This window comes from Psittacula echo, assembly GCF_963264785.1.
Source record: "Psittacula echo genome assembly, chromosome: Z".
NCBI classification, from domain to species: Eukaryota; Metazoa; Chordata; class Aves; order Psittaciformes; family Psittacidae; genus Psittacula; species Psittacula echo.
In genome coordinates, this window is record NC_137742.1 from 35,429,355 (window position 1) to 35,454,166 (window position 24,812).

General features: G+C 39.5%; 1 protein-coding gene across 1 annotated transcript in view; it reads right to left on the bottom strand.

The window, feature by feature from the left end:
- The window catches only part of FREM1 (FRAS1 related extracellular matrix 1), a gene marked incomplete at its 3' end in the record, with an annotated part of 61,849 nt that extends 48,909 nt beyond the window's left edge, over positions 1-12,940 (bottom strand). The window contains exons 1-7 of the mRNA XM_080638640.1: positions 11,458-12,940; positions 6,265-6,359; positions 5,400-5,701; positions 4,684-4,880; positions 3,708-4,031; positions 2,428-2,536; positions 1,192-1,323 (exon numbers count right to left, since the gene is read on the bottom strand). Coding sequence (XP_080494766.1) covers positions 1,192-1,323; positions 2,428-2,536; positions 3,708-4,031; positions 4,684-4,880; positions 5,400-5,701; positions 6,265-6,359; positions 11,458-11,832 — 1,534 coding nt within the window. The 5' untranslated portion in view covers positions 11,833-12,940. The remainder of the gene's footprint in view (positions 1-1,191; positions 1,324-2,427; positions 2,537-3,707; positions 4,032-4,683; positions 4,881-5,399; positions 5,702-6,264; positions 6,360-11,457) is intronic.
- Positions 12,941-24,812: the final 11,872 nt, after the last annotated feature.

Genomic DNA, 24,812 nt, shown 5'->3' on the forward strand with positions numbered 1-24,812 from the left:
CAGCAGAGTGACATTTTAAACCTAACCATTTTCCCAAAGAAAGCAGCACTATGATGCCTCATGAGACTTCAAGGCAAAATTACTTACAAATTAGGTCTAGTTTAATTGCCACTTTTTGAAATAAACCTTAAAGCTTCCAATAAATAGCAACACTATCCATATACTGTCTGTATTTGCTAAGAAATCAAAATCACTCCTCATCCGATTCCTTAACATCTTCAAGTAAAAAGGTAAGAAGTTACAATACAATGACTGAATTTTGTCTAGGTCATGCCTGCTCAATGATAGCATGCCTGATTTCTTTAAAATTTTAGCATTGGGATGTAAATGTATGTTAAGATAGTAAAAGTTTATATAAGTAGTAAAAGCTTAATGTTAAGAAAGTAAAAGTTAAGAAAGTAAGAAGTTTAAAAGTATGTTAAGAAAGTAAAAATAAAATAAAATAAAGTAAAAGTTTAAGGTAAAAGTAAATGTATGTTAAGAAAGTAAAAGTTCAAATACTGAATTTTTCAATACTCTTGTATTCTTGGGAAGCCAGTCAGCAGAGGGAGCAGAGCTCCCTGCCTGCCTGCCTGCAGCCGGGAGTGCTGCCTGCTTCCACACATGCTGGTCTTGCTCTTTGCTCCGGAGGGTAAACCTGCAGAGCATGCATTCTTATGCCCCAGAATTTCTTGTTTTCTTTGAGGAACCCAGAGCAATATACGGCCATGCTGGTGTTAGTCTTGTTTTTGCAGTGGCGTCACAGCACTACCACGGGCATCCATCCTCATTTAGCCTTGGTGAGACAGGTCACCACCAGGCATGTTACTAGCTGCATTGGCTTACTGGGCTAAACTCACCTCCAATGGAGAAATTAAGAACCAATTTAATTTTCAAATGGAAGTGGTGTGCAGGCAAAATGCCAGACTTGCATGTATCTCCCATTTAAGGATATGGACAGCATAAGTAAACTGTTTGCAAAAGTAAAGCAACTGTTTTTCTTTATGAGCTTGTGAACTTTTTTGATTTCTTACTGTGCATCCAGATATTTCCTTCTGTTCCTTCATTCTCATGTAAATCTGGCTCTTAGGCTGGCAGCCCTCAGTAGGAAGTGACATAAAACAGACTTTATCAGTGTCTTATTGACTGCCACATTATCATATCCATTTGACCTAGAGAATGTTCCCAGGCCCTCAAGCTGAAATTATTTACCTCTCACTGTGAGCCGCCCATGCTGTAAGCCATCAACTGTGACCAAGCGAACACTCTGGATGTCATCGTTGTCTACAATTTGGAAGTGTTGCCATGTGATCGGTCTGGATTGTCCTTCCAAGAGGTTGAGGCCTGTAAAGAGCAGAGTTTTATTTTGCCAAAGCATCTGCAACATTCAAGGTAAGCAGCATTTGGTCAGATGCTTTCTAAAGATATGTACAGTCAGGAAAAAAAGCACGTTTAGATCCATCTACATACCTACCTGTGACAGACAAATCAAGGCCAGCACAAAACTTTGATATCAGCTTTTATTCTGGGATACTTGCCTCAGTCAACTCTCTTCAAGGAATTTTTTTCAGCGAAATAATGTATTTGATTCCAAAAGATCTGATAGACTAGTTAGGCACACTTCTGAATATTTGCACAAAATGGAGTACCACAGTTGAAATTTCACAATGCCTGAAAATGGGCGCCAAGCTTCCTTAGTGAGTCAGCACTTGATAATATCTATTAATCTTCATGAATGAGAACAGTATCCCTTCTTTTTACTCTGACAGTCATTTCAGGTGGAGTTTCTCTGGGAGATGTGAAGCCTCTTCTTTTCAGTTTCCTTCCTTTTCTATTGTGAGGAGACTGCACTTACTCTGGCTTTAACGTCAAGACTTGTTTGATCTTATATCTTTGCCTTCTGAGGATTAAATATCAATGTACTTTTCACCCTAGATGGGAAAGCCTGTCCCCTTTCCAGTGTGAGCGTGGTAAATCTCTTTGAATTAACCTTAACCCTGTGAGGTTTCCAGGTTTCAAATAGCTGGTGGTGTATCATGACCCCTCTAGTTGTTTGTTTTTACCGACTTCCACTTTAAGCAGTATCAGCAAACACTGGGTTTTCCCACACACTACCCTGCTACTCTTTTTCCACCACATCTTTGTCTTTACTATTTATACTCTTTTATGTCCAGTTCATTCTTGAAGAAAAAACTATACACAGAAATCCCAATTTTCCTGTAACACCCTTTACTTCTTTATTTTTCATTCCAGTTAAAACATAAGATTATCTGAAGTTGGTGTAGCATGTTCCCCCCACAATGGATAAAGGGAAAGAATAGATTTACACTATCAGTTTAATGATCTTTAAGCCCCAGTAGTAAATCTGAAGTTTAGAGCTTTGTAAAATGTCTGCGTCAAAACGTTATAAATTCTGTAGTAAAATAAACTCAGGAAAAGAGATCTCACCTGTGTTCCATGAAACCCGAGGAGCATTTGTATCTGTTGTTCTGATGGAAAGGTGCACAGTAATGGGTAAACTCCTTTCAAAGTAGAAGTCATGAACCTCAAACTCCACCTGTTGTCAAAATAGACAAACTATTTCTTGAAGAAAATGTCAAACTCCTGAATTGTCAAATTCTTGAACCTGCTGTGAAACAACACTGAAAGCAGAACAGAAAAGAACCACTTAAAGAGCAAGTGGTTTGGTGGAATTACTGATCCCCATACTAAGGAAACAGAAAGAAAGGAGGTTTCTGTGACAGCCAAGGTTAAAAAGAGACAATCTGTCAGGATCAGGTGCCAGTTACTGTTACTGTCCCTCCGCTTTCCAGTCCACCCTTTCCCTAGCTTACCTTGCTCTGAGTTTGTTTCTTTGGTGTCATTACTTCAGTACCAACCATTTTATTTTTTTTGGGATATCCTATCAAATAGTTATCTTGTAACTACCAGCATATTCATATACTCCTTTAACTCATTTATCTTCCTTTCATATCTCCTTTTTAAGACTATTGCTTATTTCTGAGAGTGCTGGCACACTGCTAAATTATACAAAATATCTACCAGTACTAGTTACTGAAGAAGAGAAGTTACACTGTACACCTAGCAGACAACATGGGAAAGGTAGAAGTGGTCCTCTTTTTCCTCCCATAAAATGTAAACGTATTCCTACAGCCTTGGTCTCATAAATCAGCACTGTTTGTTTACTCACTCCAAACCCTGCTCTCATTGTTTGCATCATGTTCTTTGTGTTATTGACATGCTTTTCCTACTCCCAGCAGGAACTCTTGGGAGCCACTTTTTGTTATCCCTACACCGCTACTGCTGCAGTAGGTAATCTGTGAGATCAAATGGTAATCCTGACAGCTAGCTGGTCCATCTTTCATGGCTTCAAATATGTCACCTATGTACAGGTCATAGGAATCAGTACTGCCACATAGGAGTAAAATCTGTGTGGAATTAGCACCACTGATCTTTCCACTGGTCCATCTTTCATGGCTTCAAATATGTCACCTATGTACAGGTCATAGGAATCAGTACTGCCACATAGGAGTAAAATCTGTGTGGAATTAGCACCACTGATCTTTCCAAAGGCTCTTGGGTGGATCCACAGGTATAGTTATTTCCTTATTCTCATTTAAAAAAAAAAAAAAAAAAAAAAAAAAAAAAAAAGGAACCAAAAAATCCTGGAATCCTGGTTAGGTAGAAACCAGAAAATAACTAAAAATGCCTATGCACTGCACTGTTACCTCATAATTACTCCTCTCTGTGTGGCTGACATTTGGAGGCTGATAAGCAATGAGCATGTCACTGAGATCTTTCCACGTGAAGGAGCCAACAGGTTTTGTGTGGTCAGATAGATGAGTGATGAAGCCCCGTGGAGGTGGCTTGGTAATGTTGAATACAAGTAGGGACTTTGGAGTTTCATTGTCTTCAGCATCGACAGTTGTGGTTGTAATGGTGGTTAAAACAAATTGGTCCACTTCCAGGATGAACTTTGCCATTGGGACAGCTTTGGGTATTTGATTGGGAACAGCACCTTTAATCTGAACAGGAAGCCATGCATGCTCAGTCTACAACAGGAAAAAATGAGACAAATAAAACAACAAAGTGAAACAAATGGAACACATTAAATTTCTATTACCCTCATGTAATTAATTGGGGTACATGTTAAAGCAGTAATTATTTTTAAAAGGGTAAAAATGAAATATATTAATGAAAAAATGCCTAAAGTAAATACTTAGACCTCATGAAAAGGTCTTCCAGGGTCATTAATCTGGTTTGTTTTCTTAATTTTGGGCCAAAACAACTTGCTTAATTTGATATGAGTGGAATGTATAACTTTACCTGACAGAAGGATGCATGAGCTGTTAATTATTATTAACTGAATATGTTTATACAGCTCTTATTAATTACTATATATGTTGAATTCAGTGCATATCATTCTCTATAAAAAGGTGGAATTATGCCAGAATTAATTTTGTTCTCAGGCTAAATGACTTATGCCTGCTGGTAAACAACCAGAGATGTTTCTCAGTACCCATAGTGGTCCAAGCATTGAGGCACGGAGATGATGCATTTCATTTGCCCAGCTGGTAATAGTGTAAGAACTGAACAAATTTTCAGGCATACTATCTCTCTCCAAATGCGACAAGGAGCAACAAACTTAAATGTTTTGAAAGCCAGGAGGACAATCAGACATTGTGAGGTTGTCTGAAAGTCTACCTTGTGCAGAGTTTTGCTTCTGGTGTCTGTGAGATCCAACCTCACAGGAATATAGTCAGTGTCAGGTGAGGGAGCGTCAAGATGCTGATATCGAATCCCCATCCGCAGAAATTCTTCACAGCTCATTTTTGTGTTGTGAATGACTCTCAGTCCCAGGGTGCAGCTCCCATTTCTGCACTGCTGGCCCAGACTGTTCTCTGTAATCCAGTGGAAGCAAAAGCAAAACAGTTACTAGAGCAGAAACCAAGATGGGAAATCTATCCCTACAGCTAAACTAACACTGATAAAAAACCAGTGATGAAAATTAAGTTTCCTTTCATGACTTAGGTTTTCCTACAGGATTTTGTTTCCAGCTGACATCTTCCAACTCCAACTGGAGTCCATTCCAACGGAATGGTCTCTTGGATAGGTGTTGCCTCCAAAAACTCCCTGTGCTGTTTTTACTGAGTCTCGGTGCTCACAAAGTGTCACATTGGTTCATGTGTCTAGGATACAAAACCAGACTCCAGTCAGGGGACTACCGACCCAGTTCTGTGGTCTGTGTTGTGCCCCACACAAACTTCATGGTCCTTTCAGTTCGTACAAAAGCTCAGGCTGTTCATTAAACTTCACATAACCCACTCTTACCCAGCATGTCTGAAGCAACCCACTTCTGCATACTTAATCTGCTGGGACTCTTTGAACCTGCTAATACAAGCAACTAAAGCACTTCGTACTAGGGCCAGGGAAGAAGCTCTGTGGCTGATCCCCACGGAGCTGCTCTTGCTGCACTTCCCCAGTGATGAGCTGCCCATGAGCAGGCAGGTGGGTTTCCGAAGAGGCTACGGAAATGATGCAATCCAGATTTATCTTCCTGTCATAGTCAAAAGTGAGGATGTTCTTGTCAATCACCCTAGACAGACCATAGTACTCAGGGACTTCCAGGGCACGGGAACGCATTTTGATGATGTTACAGTCTGGCTCAAGTAACTGCACACGAAGGGTGAATGTCTCTACAAACGTTTCAGTTTCTGTAAACCTGCAGGTGATAGAAGGAAATTAATTTGCTTCATCCCATCTTCTGTCACTCTGTGAGTTTGGCATTGGCCTCACCTTCTAAACTGAATATTTTAACCACTTTCTCTCATGTGCCTTCAAACCCCAGATGACCAGAGGCCACGAGGTGCCAGACCCTGCTGCCAACATCCTCATACTTGTAAAAAGGATGTCTTTGTGAAGGAAGAGGTTGGTCGCTGCGTATATACAAGGGTCTGTGTCACTATCAGCCGGACAGCTCAGAACATACAGTGCTGTGAAAGTTCTGTTGTCATTTTCAATAATAAAAAGAAAAATCTCTGATTATCTGTAATAAATAAGCAATACATGATATCTATTAATATTACCAAACATGTTATTTAAATGTAGCTGAAATACATTGTGAGAAATGTTTCTGTAAACAGCTGGTCACTTTTTGACTAATGATGCCGCTACTGGATCTAAGTAGGTACAAGTACAGCAGAACATGCTTTTACCATGAAAAATGAACTGCTTGGTCTTCCCAAGGGCAGCTGTGCTTCTGGTAACAGTGAATTGTCTGCCTACCTGTACAGCCTGAGCATAACTGCATCTTCATCTAAAATTGGACAGCCATTGTGGGTGTATTTGACTTCATTAGGGAGGAAGTGACAGTCAAAAACCTGTGAAGGAGAAAGAATAGACAGATATAACACTGTCAAGGGTGCTAACTTCACAGCTTCCGTTTCACCTCTCTTCAACTGTCAAGAATAAGTCAGACTAAGGAAATATTTAATCTGTAGTTTATTAATAGGTATTCACCCATTCTGTTGTCTCTCAGTGAGAGTCAGAGTAACCACTTTAACATGGGGCTGCTGGCACTCTAAAATTAGAAAAGGAATGGGCCATATAAATGTGTTTGTTGCAGGCTGCTCAGTCCCTCCTCCAGTGCAACAACTAGTTTGAGCTCACACATGCACACAGTTGTATTCAGTAGCACAACTTCAGTGGATTCGAAAAGGCAGCAAATTCCTGCAGCTTACTGTTAGATTTATTAGCTTTTAAAGTTGCTCATGGCAGTAGCTTGATTAGATAGTAAATCCTGCTTTATGGCCACTACCACTGGACTACAAAAGTATTATCTGGTGATATTTCTCTGTTGGAAACTTTGTTAGCTCAGATTTGTTACGATTTTTCGGAATACTTTGTACTGGTAGCCTTTTACCAGATCCGATGTCATATCCATGCCATACCAACACCTAGACCCAATGTCAGTGTAATTCAACAGCATAAAAGCAAGCAGAATTTCTGTATTCTGTCCACCACCTAATTCAAAAGGGGTTAAGAGACGTATCTGATACAGGCCAAATTTACAAAGCTATCTGGACACAGTTTAGCCGTCTAAACCAGACACTTCTTTCAGTCTATTTGTTTCATTTTCTGGTTTGTTGACTTTCACAAGTAAGTCAATAGTAGAAATGCCTTTCCCAAATGGAAGAAAGATTACTTTAGAGAGTTCTGACACACCATTCTTTGGGGAAGAGTTTTGGATTCTGGGGCACATGATTTTCTTGTTCGCACACACCAGTTTGCAAGTCTGGCAAATTGCGATTCCCATGTAGCTATATTTCTTTATAGATTTTTAACAGCTAAAAGCTGCTAGCATTGATAAAACCTTGTCCATGTTATCCTTGTGATAACAGGAAACTGCTACATAGTCCATTCATAGATGGAGGATATAGAATCATAGAATAGTTAGGGTTGGAAAGGACCTTGAGATCATCTAGTTCCAACCCCCCTGCCATGGGCAGGGACACCCCACACTAAACCATGTCACCCAAGGCCTCATCCAACTTGGCCTTGAACATCCAAGGATGGAGCATTCACAGCCTCCCCTGGGCAACCCATTCCAGTGCCTCACCACCCTCTCAGTAAAAAATTTCTTCCTTAGATCCAATCTAAACTTCCCCTGTTTAAGTTTGAACTCGTTACTCCTTGTCCTGTCACTACATATATGTATTTTATATTTACAGTAAGACAGGGGACATTTGTGTCAGCAAGAAGGCAAAAAATAATAATTACATTTCCCGGATGTCTCACTGTGAAACTGCATGTGTTTTTTACGGGTGGTATTCATATATAATTCTTGGGACATCTATGGACTAAAGTAAAACTTGTTCATTACTCAGTAATAGATATAATGAGGCCATTACTAACACAGATTAATATAACTATACAGCTGACTGACAAATTACTTTTTGTTTTGTTTAGTTTTTCAGAAAGAACAGGTCATTTCTTACTGCCAGTCATTTCTTAAAATGCACCAAAGGAATCATGAAATTGGAGTGCCTTGCCTGAATTACCTACATCTCCCCAGCCGATTTGGAGGGTGGTGAAATGGAAAGGCAATTTTAGCGAGGCTCTGAAATGTTGACTAGAAGTGCAGTGCATGAAGAAATTCTTTGGATGCTCTGACTTTCAGAGTAAAAACAAAATAATACTTCAATTTCTCATTAGATTAAATACTTTAATTTATTAATGTATAGTTAACTGAAGCACATCATAACTGCGTTTTGGATTTACACTAATGCATGTAAGAACTAATGACTTCTGTTTCTTTCTAGCAATTACACAGAATTAGAACTTGTGTCTTTCTAGAATGGAAGAACAACTGGAGTTGATCAGCTTCCATTATCACTCACTTGTCCACTTTCACTGAAGTTATTCTCAGACACTCAGGCTACGTGGTAATGGTTCTGTATTCCTAGTGATCTTTAAATGTGTTGCTGGTTTTAACTTGTATCAGGAAACACTGTACAAAGTCTTTCCATTTTTAAGTAAGTGATGAATTAGTTGATTATCAGATCCATATATACAGATTTACCCCTCTTCCTAATGGCTAAATTAATCTTGGAATAATCTGTGATATAGGGTGTTACGGAATGTATGCTTGACTGTATTTGTTTGGACTGCTTAGAAAGGAAAGACAGGAACAGTTTGTGGAAATCAAAATTGCTCTCATATGATGAAGGTTTTGACAATGTTGTGGATGTTCTGTTGTGTATTATTTTCAAATGTCACAGAAATATGTTATTTTTCAGTGTTTAACAAAAAACAAAGATGTCTTGATCTTACTTAATGTCTTTTCTTTCTTAGTGCAAGCTAACATAAAGGAAGGTAACAGGTAAGTAATTAGGTAGTAGGAAGTGATGTCTTACGAAAAAAAAAAAAAGAAAAATTTCAAGTAGTTAGGTGGTGTGATACTCTAAAGGAAAAAAAAAAAAGTACGTTATACACAAAAGTAACTCATATTATAGCTTCCAGGAGTTTAATGTTTTACACTGAAGATGAGATTCTTCACTGGCATAAATCAGGATAGAGCCCTCAAAGTCAGTAGGGTTTTGTTGACATGTAGGTCTGGTGCGGACCTGACAATGAAATACTGCTCAGATGATGTTCATATTAGAGGAGACTTCCTACAACAGAGGAGATGGTCTATGATATCAAAGAACTAATTTCTCTCTAAAATATTATTAGTTCCACCTCGTAGCTGATAACAGGGTGATGAAAAATGAAGGACCTTCCCACAAAGGTCTATTATCATTGACTGACAGTCATTTAATATACATATAAGACACAATCTGCTTTGCAAAAAGAAACATCTGTTTTATGTTTCCTGATATGTTTTCTTTTTATACGAACAGGAAATTCTAATTGTCTATAAATTCGCTGGGTAAGACAAAGGGGTTCTAAATCTTTTCCTAATTACTGTCGAGCTTTGTTTTTTTCCACTTCAACTGCTTTTCAACTACAATTTGTAATTAAATTGTCGTACATTCCTAGGACATTACTCATTTAATGGCAGTAAAAGAGATCATATCAGAGACATTGCAGAATTTCCTGGTAGAAAGAGCATGAGTGGCACAGGGTGGGACAGACTCTGGCACCTTTTTCCAGGAATTGTGAAAGCTCAGGCACCTCAAGTGTCAGGCACCTACAGCATGTGGCTCAAGATTTTGTCATTTAAACCAAAAGTCTTCAACTTACAAATGCTGTCTTGCTGTTTTCCAGCAGGGAAATATGACTTCAGATAACCAGAATGCCTATCTCGCTGGCAGTCTCCCTGAGGGACACTGTGCTGTGGTGTGTCTCTGGAACTCCCATCTCCCCATGGCGGCAGAGAGGAGAAGGCACCTTTCCTAGCAGGACAGCACTCAGATCAGGAGCCAGTTAGGGCAGGTATCCCAAGCATCACCTGCAGCCACAGCACCTCTCCCGCCTGGTATGCCAGTGCCAGCGGCCCAGCAGAACTCTCCCCTCCTGCAGAGAGGCCTGCAGCCTTCACACGCAGCTGTCTGGGCTCACACTGAGGCCCTGGATGAATGGACACTTAACACGGGTGGGGCTGGGAGTGGGGAAAGTCCCTGGGTCCATAGGTATTTTGTGAAACAAGGTGTGAATACACATCCCCGAGGGTCTCTGGAAAACCCTTTGCTAGAAGCATGTCAGGTTACAAAGGACAAAGTGGCTTTTTCAACATAGCTGTGTCCTGCTGCATATAGAAGCTGAGGCAGAAATCAAAAGCAAAGTCACTCCCTCAGCCAGACAGCTTGCCTACAAAAAAGGTTTTCCAGTAATGACACACCTAAGTCTTTCTTTTTCTTGTCATGGGCCAAACTAGACAGAGGAAGTGGAGCAGGGGGACTATGGCCAGAGCCCCTGTGCTGACAGAGAGCAAGCCCTGGGGTAGTCTTAGCAGAGGCACTGCACTGCTTGGGGACAGTCTCTAGAGAAGATCACACACTGCCCAGCTCATTGCCTCCTGTATTCCCTAGCATGCCTCTGCTCCTTCTAAGAGCTGGTTCAGCCACAGTACTTGTCGGTGGTATGCAAAAATAATGTCAATGACTGAGCCAGAAGCTTTGAAAAACATATTGAGACTGGTGCTCCTGCATCTTCCTTCACAGAGACCACCAGAAACCTCAGAGAGGATGTTTAAAACAATATACGTATACAAACATAAAGGCGCATATGCTGTATGGTGCAACAAACAAAACTTTCTGAAAATAGGTGAAACCTCTTTGGTTATGCTTCATTAAAACCATTCATCGTCTATCTCTAGCATCACACCTTCATGTCAATTACTTTCAGCTCCTTCCTGCCATGACTCAGGTGGAGAGATTTGTAAGGCAAATGAATAGCAGAATGGTGATACGTGGCATACATTTCATTATTCTTACGATCTTGACATTTTAGCAGAAACAGTTGGGGTTTTTTCATGTACTCGCCATCTGCTAGCAATTTAGCTATTGCAGAGCAAGCAACGGTGTACACAATGTGCTTATTGTATGTGATGATTTTTTTTTCTTAATTGCTCCCTAAGTAGTGGCTGCGTGACTGAAATAAGAAATGCTCTAGCAGGCTACGCATTATCCAAGAGGCGCTGGTTACCCTCACAGCGGAAAAACAAGCAGCTGAAAGACTGGAGAATGCCTCCTAACCAAGAGGTTTGAAATACCCATTCTTTGCTTGTGAAAGGAGACTCTGACCAAACTCACTCTTAGGCACTTGTGATACTGAAATGAGCTTTAGGGTTTCAGGGGTGCAGCTCTCTGTCAGTTGGCTACTTTCAGGACAAGGCTGAATCTCATAGACCATTTCGTTTCATGCCTTTTGGTCATTACCAGAAAAAAAAAAAAATAAATAAAGCAGCTCTTTCTAGTTTCTCCCCCAGCTGTGCACACGTGAACACTCTGAGCAGCACAAACAGAGCACAAATACCTGTGGAGTTAGTTTCCCAACCCTCTGTGTTATTGGCTCATTGATCACAACTTCTACTTTGCAGGCATCCTTCTCTCTGGGGATGGAAAACTTGAGGTCATCTTCTGACAGGAAGACAGACTGTCCCTTCATCACTTTCACCCCAAGGTTGACACTAATAAAGGAGGAGCATACGACTCTTAGTAACAAAGGCAGCAGCAGAAACAAGTTTTTCTCAATGGGCTTCATATTATGAGGGAAAAACAGTTCTTTTCCAACAGTGAAAATGTTCCAGAAGAAGTCTTCTCTTTCTCCACCAGATTTCCACCATATGATGAAGGACCAAAACGTTATCCACAGGTAAATATGTACCACATGTTTTCTATTAAGATGCATCCATTGACTAAAATTTGGACAGGAGCCTTTGAAAATATCCTTGGGCTTTTATGAAATTCATTGGTCAAGCCTGACAAAATAATGAATGTGTCCTCAGAGTGTTTTAAAGGTTTGTTAATCCTGGGGGGAAAAAAAAAAAAGAAAGAAAATTGGTATAAAGCTCTGAGCAACTATCAGGGGGAATTAAAATAACCACACAAAAAAAATCCATTTCTTACAATTGCAGTTCATTGCAAGCAGCAGCTTGAATTCACATTTGAATACTGCTAAAAGCACACATGCTCAAAAAATTAGCTATGTACCAATGAGACTCTCTCCTTCGACAGGTCAGCTCTCAATATGAATTCCAGGCACCTTTGATCCATATGATCCATAATAACCTCTTGCTCTATAGAATCCTTTGTTACCAGCCTTTTTTACTGCTGGACTGAGTAGATATTGATAAAAGGGTTTGAGCATCCAAATAATGTGAAAGTGAAGGAGTAGACATTTGTCAAGATTAAATATACCTGAAAATGGGATAACAGAAGAGTGGCCTTTTGTTAAATCCATTTTTAATTTTGCCATTGAATGTGAGGGGAGAACTTCAGTTCAAAACATACAGCAAGTACCTCTTTACTCTTCCTGCTATAGCAAGTAACTGTGCCAGGACATCAACATGGAAGCATAGGAAAGCTGAGGTTTTTCTTTTTCACACACAAAAAAAGTAATCATTCTGCAGGCATTTCAATGGAAAAAAGGAAGAAAACATAATACAAAAAAAAAAAAAACAGAAAAGTTCCTCATGCCCCCCAGTTGCAGTTAATCTTCATCTTTCATTTTCATAAACTTATACGAAAAACAGAGTTCTGATATTGAACAAGTCCAACTGAAATCTTTATAAGACCCTAATGTCTACAGCCCTCCAAAGTAACTTAAGGTATCTCCCAAAGAATAGGCAATGGTATTGATTTAATTAAATTTCATAAGATCTTGAGTATTTTAAGCTAGTGAAACATCAACATCCCTTTAGTCTTGTAAATTTTTAGTACTCTGACTACTTAATTGTACAGTCTGATCTAACCAGAGTCCTACCACCAACTGTGAGATTTCCTGAAAGTGAGTAAAAACTCAGATCCATGTATCTCTTTAGTTTCTTCATTGTTGTTAACAGGTGTTTTCTCTGCTGTTTCTGGCAGGATGACCTTCTAAACAGCCTACAATGGTACACATGTATCTGCCCAGTTTTGCCTCTCAGTGAAAAGCGACCAGTAGTCATGAATTTCTTTAAAATTATTAACTTCCTAAGGTAACACAAGACATATCCACTCACTTCAGCTCAGATTCGAGACTGAAGACATTGGGACTAACATCTAAAGTTAGATGCATGTTGACCATGTAATCTGGGCCATGAATCTCAACACTGCTTTCCTAGCTTTTTACCTGAAACTATTTCAATTTTGGTCTAAAATTATGCAGCCAGATCAGTCTGAACAAATCTGAGAGGAAATGTAGAGTTCTAGCCAGAGGAAAAGGAATGAAATTCATGTTTGAAAGTTTTTTAATATGTTCAAGAAACAAATCAAAATCTCAGTTCTTTTCAATAAAGTTTACTTACCCAGACAGCTTCCACTAAAACCCAGATATGTAAATATGCCCAAAGTACTTGCTAATTTTCATTTCTCTTTAGTGGGATGGTTATGCATAGCACTTTACTGAAATAAGTACATCTGAGACAGCAATTAACTTCCTAAAATTCGCAGTTTTGAAACACAGCCTAAATCCCATAAAGGACAACTTGGAAGACAGGGAGAAAAACAGACTACACTTCAGCCTTCAAGTGAGAATGTATGGTTTGCAGCAAGTGCATCCTTTTACCCTGAATATTTGATTGGCATTTGTCACATAGTGCACGGATTGCTAGCATTTATCCAATATAATATGTGTTTCCTTAAAATATCAGCTGCAAAGCATGGAGACATATTCTGAGCGAAAACCTTCTCTGTTGCTGTGCCCTTTTCCTACTTCCTGCATCAAACAAAGTGAAGCTAAGTCTAAGGGAAGTGGAATAACTTTCTTGGCACATGTCTCAAGAAGATGCTCTGCCTACTGTCTCCTCTGACTTCAGGCATGTCAGGATACTTAGCCAGCAGGAACCTCCTGGCAGAGGGACTGCAATGCATTTTAAATCCTTTGATTCCAGCCCCTGATGAACAAGCAATGCATGAATAAGTCTCAGCTTGTTTCAGAGAAGACCCAGTTTCTGAAGCCATAGTGGGGCTCAGATAAGAAGAAAATAATTAGAAATTTTAGACTCCAACTAGAACCTGTCAAAGTGCTAAGAAGCAGTCAATAACTGAAGCATAGACCCGACGGTTTACAGTCATGACAATGCCAGTAACTTCATGCTCCATAATACCAGGTAAGGGCATTGACTTACAACACAAAACGTGTTTATTTATGGGGCACTAAGTACTTTATGAGAAATTATAAAATTGAAGCCTGGGCAGTTTCGAATTTCGCCACTGCCACCTGTATAGCTACCACAAAAACACATTATAGTTCAAAGACTGCCTAATCACCAGTTCAGAAATAGCACTGTTTGGGAAGTGTATTACTCTCTTTTCACCTTACATATGTGCTTACAAGCTGTCTGCCTGCGACAGGCACTGCCAGAGGTGTTCATACAGGGATATCTGCACCTCAGCTCTGATGTTCAGTTGATCAGTTTCTGGTGCCTGCCTTATAAATCCCAGCAATGGGTGCCAGTACAAACCTCCAGCACAGGTGGTGGTTTCTTTGCTGCATCAAATACTAACAGCAGAAAGGCTCTAAAAGGAGCAGGAGCCAGGGATGTCTGGACACAAGTTAATTTCCTGGCATATTTTTGAAGAATACTGCTTTGTACCACACAAACTCTCCACTAGTTCCCATGAGATCCAGTATAAAACCACACTGGTATAAAAAATGTGACAACAACAAAAAAGACCTCCTTTCCCATAATAAGAGATTGATTGGCCAAGCTGACCCTGAGATCTGGGAGATCAGAGATATGTCCAAGGCATAGTGCAAGGGAGACTTGGCAAGGGGAACTCTGAGGATCTCCTCATCTGCTGGCAGACTGTTGCCCCATCTGCAGATGAGTCCAGAGGAAAAGATAGATGGAGAAGGAGCCTCTGAAGAGGTGGTGGATGTAACAGAGGGACAGACCAGAATGGGAACAGTGTAGAGGAGGGTTACTGAGAACTTCAGATGTGGTTTGTTTAAGATTTCCTCCAAATGCCAAAAGAACTAGTTTTTCCTCAGGGCTGCTGGTACAGATGTGAGAAATGATGCAGTGGTTAATGGAAAACATTAACATTCTCACTTCTTACCAAATACAACCGGCTTTCAAGATTCCTAACAAACAAACAAAAAAAAAAGGGGGCGGGGGGGGGGAGAGAAAAAACCCAAAAAGGACTGCTGTAGAGTTATCATCATCACAAATTATCTGACAAAACTTCCCAATTTGACAAGTGCTCACTGGCTTCTGGAATCTGGAGAACTGCATTAAATCCTTAAGAGCACCCATGAAGAAATATAAATCACTAGTGACCTTGACCCAAGTCTCAATGACACCCAAAGTCTTCAACTGGATTTGGATGAGACCGTCAGAGTTTCGCTCTGTGTGACGAAATCTTTGGTTGCCTGGGAGATTTCACTGCACAATTGGATACAAAATTGCCCTTTTCTTTTGCCAAGCTTGAAGGGGATTATGGAAAATGACTGTTGTGGGCTGGGAGTTGGACTGGTTTGTTTTAATGAACACCAGAAAAAGTTTACAAGAAACAGAAAGAGCATTGGGTTTTTTCTTTTTTTAGATGATGGGATTAAAGAAAAAAACAAAATAGCAGCCTTCCATGATTTCTAGCAAACAAGACCAATATTATTACAGCAATTAAAACTTAGCCCAGGGCAATGGAAGGATCCTGAGCTATTAAATTAGGGGGTTGTCTCTTCAGAATGTGCAATTAACACTTGCACTGCTTAAACTGTTTGCTACTTAATGGGGTTTTTTTCTGTGTTCTACAAACAAGGATTACAGTTCACATAGAAACTTCAGCAAGGTATTTTCTGAGTTAAGGAATGGTAGATAACAGTTCTCTTCTTTTTTTTTCCTTTCTCGGCTTTGGTCTGAGAAGAGCAGTCTATAACAACATGCGGGTAGTGGAATGGCTTTCCCTAATCCACCCAGAGAATTGACTCAAAAATAGAATTAAACCATCCCTAATAATGGAAACTGTAGATGGCTGAAGAGAGTGTAGTAGATAGAGGAAATCCCCTAAGTCCATTAACTCTGAAAACGCATTTCGTTTTAGTCAGAATCTAGTAATGGATAGAAAAGAAAACTGGTGAAACTCAGCAAGCAGCCTAGGATTAGTCAGTGAACACTGTGCTTGTGTTACAAGGACAAAATAATTAGCTTCACCTTGAGTCATAAATTTGGTGAGTGAACAAAGAAACAACAGTATTGCACTCAGTACCTAATGTGACAACAGAGGGCTTCTAACTCTGGACACCCATGCTTTTCCATGATCTTTGAAAGCTACGGTCAGATCTCTTGCATGAAGTGCTATAGATGAGCTTGAGTTATGGCAGAGCAGCACTACCAGAGAGTGAATGCATCTCTGATCCACAAGTGTGAGGTGTCAAAATCCATGTAACAGAAGCAGTAAAAGCATCCTGCACAGGGAATAGAAAGCCGAAGGTGCAGAGATGATGAACCTGTAACCAGCTGCCCAACACTAACATTGCTTCATTACACCTTGAACTGCAAGTACTGACACTACAGCGAAACAGCTGTTGGGCAATGGTGGTGATATGCAGTACCACCGACATTTTGCACATCTCTATAGTGTTATGCATCTGTTCCTGTCCTCAGTAAGTTGTGTGTGGTAGCACACAAAGCTGCTCTACATGGAGGTACAGAGCAATGAAATGGCAAGGGACTTCCACCTCTGACAGACCCCATTTTACTGGTAGAAACCTACCTCAAGCACAGCATGTCGTTTTAGTGGGTTTAGAATAATTCATGCACTGCTGTTGACTGCATGGTTAGAAGAGTGAGGGAGAAGGCTGAGCTTTGAGCTGATGATCTTTGAGGGTAATAGCAGAGGTTTTGATTTTTTCGAGAAGGAAGACTTTTCAGACTGTTCTTCACAAAAACATGCTCACTGAAGGATGTGCTCCATCTCACAGTGCTAAATAAAAGAAGACTTGCAATGTGCTGCACATGTTATGCAGAGGATTTTTTTGAATGCTTAAATTTTAACAGCTGGTAGATGGTATGGTTTACACTTTCCCACAAACACACTGGCTTGATTCATCTCTTTGAGCCTTACATATGTGAAATTTAGGTGCTCGTTTGAAGGTTTTGCCAGGATTATTGCTATATTATGGGAGCTAAAAATGTGCCTCCAAAGAGTATTTCCTTCCAGTTTATATAGTTATCTCAGGGAAAGAGGATAGATTTGGCCCAGACATAAAATTAGTTTTGCAAAGGTGGCGACTTCACTGGGAGTTTGATGCCCATGCACACAAATCTAAAGTGATTTCAGGTTCTTCTGTGAAGTATGTAGGTTACTCAGATGTGGTATGATTACCTTCAAATTATGTTTGATAAACAATGATTATACACTAGAATAAATAGTGTCACATCTCATCAAAATTAATCTAGATCCAGGAAAAGAAACAAAACAAACCCATGGTTCCTCTTTAGCTAACAATTTTCATTTACATATGTATATCCTTACACAGTCAGGATGCCTGCACAGTGCAGCTACAGCCATTCAGCTCATGTAATTGCATAATGGTTTTAGACAACATTTGTCAGAAAATCAAACACAATCCAGCTACAGTTTATCTTCACAGAGAGCTATTAGAGTTCTTCAAACTACTGTTGCAGACTTCAAAATTACAGCAACTAGAGACTGAAATAACTCATTTGTTAGGGAGTGTTTAACAACTTCCCTTTTTCTTCTCAGTCTTTTCACGGTGTTTTACCCAGCTGCACAAAAGGTAGCTGAATCACCCTGAGGATCTCGTGTTGTAATGTGTGAAAGCATGAAGTTGTGCAAAGACACCCTAGCTACAGTAACTGTAGCTCACAGACATTAACATGAGATAAATTCATCCAGTTCCACAACTGACTGCCACACAATCTCTAAAAATGAGAGAAGCGAAGTTAAAGTATTGATGACAAATCATCCGCTCAATCTCCCTTTATGTTCAACAGGTACAGTCAAGCGGATTGCACTTTTAATGTGTCACTATTTGACTAGCATGTGTTATTTTACTGTGATGTTTTTCCTACACATAGTTGTTGTCATCTAAATTCAATGTTAGGTTGATGAAATCTGTAGCCATTTCTTTTCCCTTGTTGTAGTGTAACTAATATCAAAGATTAATATTATCAAGACTACTTCATGATTACATTCATGTAATGACTGAACACGCATGAGGTACTCCCATTTAAAAAAAAATTTAGTCGTTGTCCAGGCACTTGTTTAATCATTTGTCCTTAGACTTGCCTAATTCTCTTGAGAGCAGGGATCTATGCTGGAGAAAATGTTTAAAACCTAAAGGTGCCCAGACCCAAAACTCCTCATTCTCTGGGTCAAAACAATTTGCATGCAGTCATGTTGCATGCAAAACTAAACCCCAGGGAAAAATCATGAAGAAAATGCTGGCAGTCACACAGCAGTAACAGCCACGTATGGGAAAAGAGACGAGACAACTTCTGCAAATGTGTGTGTTCTTTTACTGTGAAAGCAGCTGGAGATTTGCAGTGCCAATGCCTCCCATAGAAAACTTGGACATATGTCAACAGCAAAGATACATTTTGTCTCAGGTAATGTTCATTCCTGAGTTAGCTGAGATGATGAACTAGTGGAATTTTCTAACTAGCAAAAATAATTTGAAAAATCACTTTTTAATAACTGTTCCAAGAGACTATGTATAATAATCTACAGAATTTGTTGAAGTGTCTCAGCACAACACAGAGCTACAGCAACTAATCATTAAAAGGTGATGTTTTAGAGTTTGGTTTTAGATAAATGCATAGCAGCAGGAAATGCAAAAAACCTGTGCAAGCATGTATGTGAGTGCCCTGAAACACACATAAATATTTACACATACATACGACCAATGAACCTCTAATTCAGATGAATGAAGTCAGCTGTCTGAATGTACATGGAAATGTAAAAACTCTCACAGATCTCTACTGCAAAATAAAAGTTTACAATTTTAAAGCATGCATTTAATAAACAAGTTCTCCCAGCTAAATTAGATACCTCCTTTAGAAAAACTTACTAATACTGAATGTTTTTCAGTTCTTTTTGTCACATCTCTCCCAGTGTATCTTACTAAAAAGACTGATTTAAGAAAAGAAATCTTGCTTAGTGCTTCCAAGCTTTTATAAAAGAGAAAACCACGTAGTTTTATGAGAGCTGATGGAAGAAAGCCAGTATATTGAGAAATCTATATCAACTTGAATATTAGGATAAACTAAGTTGCTTCGAATGCTTAACTTCCAAGTTAACTCCTGCTAAACTACTGGCAAGAGCCAGTGCCTGCTTTCCTTCAAAGTTAGAACTGAGCTTTCAGCCATCCAAAGTATAAAAATAACTGTCCGACTGCTTTCCTGCAACATCCAGCAGCAAACTGAATGTTGTAAGTGTTAAACACTATTACAACACAAGCATGACAGCATTAAGTGTATACTATAAACTTGAAGCAAATACTTACAGGTAGCAGTGTTTCTCCAGGCGGCCAAACACGAGATCATACTAGAATAAAAGGAATAATGAATGTCACTGACCCAGTAATCTCTAGTTTAAAAGGCTGGCAGAGAAAGAAATCCGGTGAGTGGGCGACAAAGACAGAGAGGGGGAGGGGACAGGCAGAGATAGATGAAATTCCAGTCTTTCTGGTCAGCTTGGCTGTAGTTTTCTCCCTACTTCAAATCCTCAGTAAACACTCCTTCCTTGCAAGACTGCTCCTGACTGCAGAGTCACAGAGTATAAACACTTCAGACTCCCTGTGATAAGGGCATTCTGAGATGCCTTGGAGTGTTAACACTCAGCAATGCTTCCCTGGCAGCCAGCCCCAGATCTTCCCTTCCCCTTCTGCTAGTTAAGTCTGCTGGGACTAAAAACTGAGCTCCTGTTAATAAGGTTTGCTCATTTTTCCTCCTCACTTCTGTTAGCTTATTTCCTTCAACACACACAAACACACACACACACATTTATATATTAAAGATTCATAGACAAAGGGGTGACCTAAAATCTTTTCAGATCGATCAGCTTTCCCACACAAGAGGAGAAAGAGTACTTATAAAAATACAGACATGACTAAGTTCCTTTTTAAGACAATAACAAAACAGGTTTGCTCTTGTTTCAAGGGGGGTGATGAAATTAAAATCAGGTGAATTAACAATTTAATAGTAATGCATATTGCCTTCCTATAAATGTGATACTATTTACAAGCTGAAAAGTTGGTTAACTGCTGTTCAAAATCCTGTCATGTTAAAATATTAAGCATTCAAATAACATATATTCATTTTACTGACTAATTGCAGTTGCAACAAGGCAAAATCCAAGACTATTCAAATTATGATTTCTTTTCCCCATTCAGAAAAGCCGGATAGAGGAAGGATATAGGCCGAGTCCCATTGATTATTTAATACCTTGTAAAATACAAGCTATCTCTCCAGCCTTCTGTCATGAGATTCATATCAGATTTGCAGCTTGAACTGGCTGGTTGGAGTCTCAGTAAAATTTGCTACCACACAGTGTCTCGGTGCATCCTGAGAAGTAAACTTCACAGGCCACATTTTCAGAGTAGTACAGAGGCAAAATCACAATACAGAGACAGAATTACCAGGAACAGATGACCGTATGCCCATTTCAGCACAGGAACCAAAAGCACTTTTAAGCATAGGAGACAAGCAGATTTTCATCCCAGCCACAGGGGAAGAAGGACAGCATGGGAAAGAGCTTCTGACTCTCAGGTTTCCTTTGTAAGCATGGGCCAAAACCAGCATGACAGTAACTACATATGTTGCTTCCTTTTGCCCTCTTTTGTGCAAGCAAGCTGACTTAGACCCTCATATGGAAACAAAACCACACTATAAAGATGCAAAACTGAAGTCAATAGTATAGAAGAAAAGAATCAACAGATGTTAACTGTGGCACGACTTAAAGGCAGATGAAGAAAACAGATGACTGTGAGAAATTAAAATGAACTCAAAGCTACACCATGTGTAATAAGATACAATCTGGGGTGTATTTGCTTATGAAAAAACACTAGGCAAAAAAAAGTATTCCTTGAGATACAATAGTAATGTCAGAGTATTATACTGTCCTGGGTTTCAGGAGTAGTTATTTCCTCTAAGTCCTGTAGATGACTATGGATTCACTTGTATGCTTGTCTTTGTGCTTGCTGGCATGTAGCTTCTAATTCACCATGATGAATGGCCTGTTTGTATTGTCCAGTGGTCTGGTTAGGATCATCAACATAACTGTACTTACAGGCTGATTAAAAAAGTGGCAGCTTACTTTAAAGTATATGGGTCTCTGTCCCATTAATCGAAAACATAACTGCAGAAGTTCTTTTCAAACCAGTTTGATTACTTCAGCAATGAACTTGGTATCTAATTTCTGATTTTACTGCTTAATTACAATTAGTTTTTGCAGTCTATCAAAGACATTATCTGAAGGATAGACTGAAATTACAAAAGCTTTTCTTGAGAAATGCCAGAGCAATGAAGACATGCACTTTGTATGCATACTGTGTCTTTTTATTTCAACATTTGTTCACACAGGGAAGAGAATAGTTTGGTTTCCTGTGAATGGAATTTCGGCACAGTATGTATTACTTCTTAATTACTAGCTAAAATTGTGCAGCTCAAACTGTTGACATGAAAGTAATCAGTCAACTCTTTTCTGTAAGCTTTCTTTAACAAGAAATCAGTCCCTCTTTCCAGGCTTTTATTTGGAAAAGAGAAAAAGCGTACCTGAGGCACACACATACACACCCCCAATCTCTTCTCTTTCATTTCAACTTGATAACTTTTGATTTAAAAGTCCTGAACTGCATACTGGCTGTCATCTGCACATTCAGTCAATACTCCTGTAAGGAGGATGAGGTTCTCAGAGTAAAAAAAGGCTCGTACTAATCCCAAACCTTGATTTTCCTGCTCACAGGAAGATCTGCTGAACTGGGGTGGGGGGGAAAGATACAATTATTTCCCAGGTATTTACTGAATGGCAGAAATTTTATTCTGTGAGCAGCAGTACCTGGCTGCAGCAATCCACTCTTCAGTTTCTAATGCAGACTGAGGAGAACAGGGCAAATACTAAGTTTAGAAAGGGAAATATTAAATCTACCTTTGCATCCTTCCTCAGCCTATGTATACTCAAGTCCATGAAGATTCACTTAGATACCACAAATGTGGGAAAGCCCTTGAGTTCACTTAGTTATGTTCTTCCTAAACACAAAAATGCAAGGTTAAAAATGCGATAAGATTAATAATGCAAGGTCAGACAATGAACAGGAAAATAAGGATAGATATGTTGATAGAAAGCTGATTCTGCAAGAGGCTGAAAATTCACAAGGCTTGCATGAAGACTTGTCTAGTGGTTCTCACAATCAAGTTCATAAGAACATGGTAAGCGTGTTCATGCCATTAGGAAAAAAAAAAAAAAAGAAAAAATAAAACAAACAAACAAACAAACAAACAAAAAAAACACAAACCACCAAAAAACCCCCAACACGTCCCATAAAAGAAACAAGGATAATCTCGGAATACTGCATGCTTATGGCCGGAGTCACTGCCTGGGGCTTCTTTGCAGTGCTGTGCACCACCACCACAACTAAGAGGGCAATGCTGCTGCTCCAGCCTGTCATTTTCACCCACAACAAACTGGAGTTTACAAGCAAGAAGTTAATAATGAAATTCAAAATTAAACAGACTCCCAGCTATTTCCCTTCTTTATCCAAAAGCATTTTCTGAAACATTCGCAAGGAAATACTATGTAAGATACCCCTTTAAGTTCTCTCATAGGAGACTGTGGATCTCTTGGTTGTCAGGTACAGTTAAGCAAGAAACTTGCTTAATTCGCATAGTACAAAGCAATTAACACAACAGAGAAAACAGTCATTGCTCCAGGGAGTACATCCATTTCCTCTTCCATTTCTGAGGCACTGAAAAGCCTCATCCAGCACAAAGACGCTAAAAAAACCTTCTCTGCTTGATTAAACCCTCAATTGCTCACAGTCACTGCAGCAGTGGTGCACCGGAAAGGTTGCTGCAGTAGCAAACTGAATGGAGAGAGATGCCTGCACAAAGACATTGCGGCCTGCAGACTCCTGGTAACATATCCTCATAGTCTGGAACATAGCCCTAGGTAGTTTTGATGACTTTCATAATGAACCCAATGGTTTGTGGCCTGGCAGTCAGGCGATCTGGATTCACATTATACCTACCTCTTTACAAGCATGGAGTGACGCAGTTCTTGAGATTTGTTAGTACATCTGTGTGAGTGAAGAGCATTGGTTTTAGCTGTATTCCACAAAAGCATTATTTTCCTTGGGAAAGAAGAAGACTGGAAATTACATTTTATCGGTGCTACTGAGTTTATGTGACAAAGGTTTAACTCTCTCTCCGTGTAACCAACAGTAGAAATGTCAGTGACACTCCACAAACTGCAAGGCAAGGTTTTCTACACTACTGAGTCCAAAGTGATAAGGCATCACACTGTTGTTTCTTTCCTGATAAGTATCAGAAAACATTCTTTTCAAAGGACCATTGCCACTGAAACTTGCCAGCATTTTAAAGAGCCTCTCAGAGGCCTAACCTTTAGGGAGTTATTTTCAGCTTCAGTGGCAAACAATTGACCTCTTAATTTATGAACCATGACATTGCTGTGCTGTTGAAAAAAGCAGCTGTGACCTAAAGGGAGTTTTAACCTGTATACACTTCCACTAAAGAGAAAGAAAGGCAAGCTGTTAATCTTCAGGGAATGAGGGATGTTACCCAGATCCAACCAACTAACAACAGCCACTTACTGAATATAAGGAAGCCTGTATTTACCCTATTGTAAAGCCTCAAACTAGCAGAGAAAATACTGTTATTTGCTTCAGATTGCATTTAGAGATTTATTTTGGGTTAAATATCAAGGAAAGTCTCTTGGCAAGAGCAGCTGCCCCTCAACTTGCTATTAACAGGTAATAAACATGGCAGAGACATGCAACCATGTAAAAATGCTAACCAGATTGAGCATAACATTTAGAGTTAGAAATTCTGGACACTGGTTTCAACTCAAAAGCTTTAGTCCAGCTTCCTGGAAAGCATTTTGTGTCTCAGTTTTTCTATCAAATAAAAACTATACTCACCTCAGTTGTGTTAAATGACCTGACCCATTGATGCCCAAGTTGTATCAAAGCTATCTGAAATCATGGTTGCTCTTCAGGAGCCAAGGTGCATGCTTTTAAAACACTGAGATTCTTAACTGGAACATATTATAGAGAATAACAATACTATTTATTTCACATATCATGAAAAATGTTTAATTTGTATTTACTAAAATTGCTCTCTGAAATAGTGTAGTCTTTTGATTAAAACAATGTAGTATCTCCATTGAAAAATGCATGCTTGCCGCTAGTCTCTCTATTTTTAAACAGTTTGATTTTTCTCAAAATTCTTCATATCTTGGGCTGGATCTTCAGTTATTGCAGGGGAACAGTGAACTGATGTCTTTTAGGACTTCAGCATCTTGGCAGTCCCTGCAATCCTTGGCCTGAATACACCTAGAGCACATCACAACTTCTAATGTTTCTTCAAATTATACAGCCATAAGGATCAGCATGCATATTACAAATCATAAAACCACATCTTAGTAGCCATGTCTTTCTTTTCAGAGATGTGAGGGAGACTAAGCACAACTGGGTGCACAGCACCA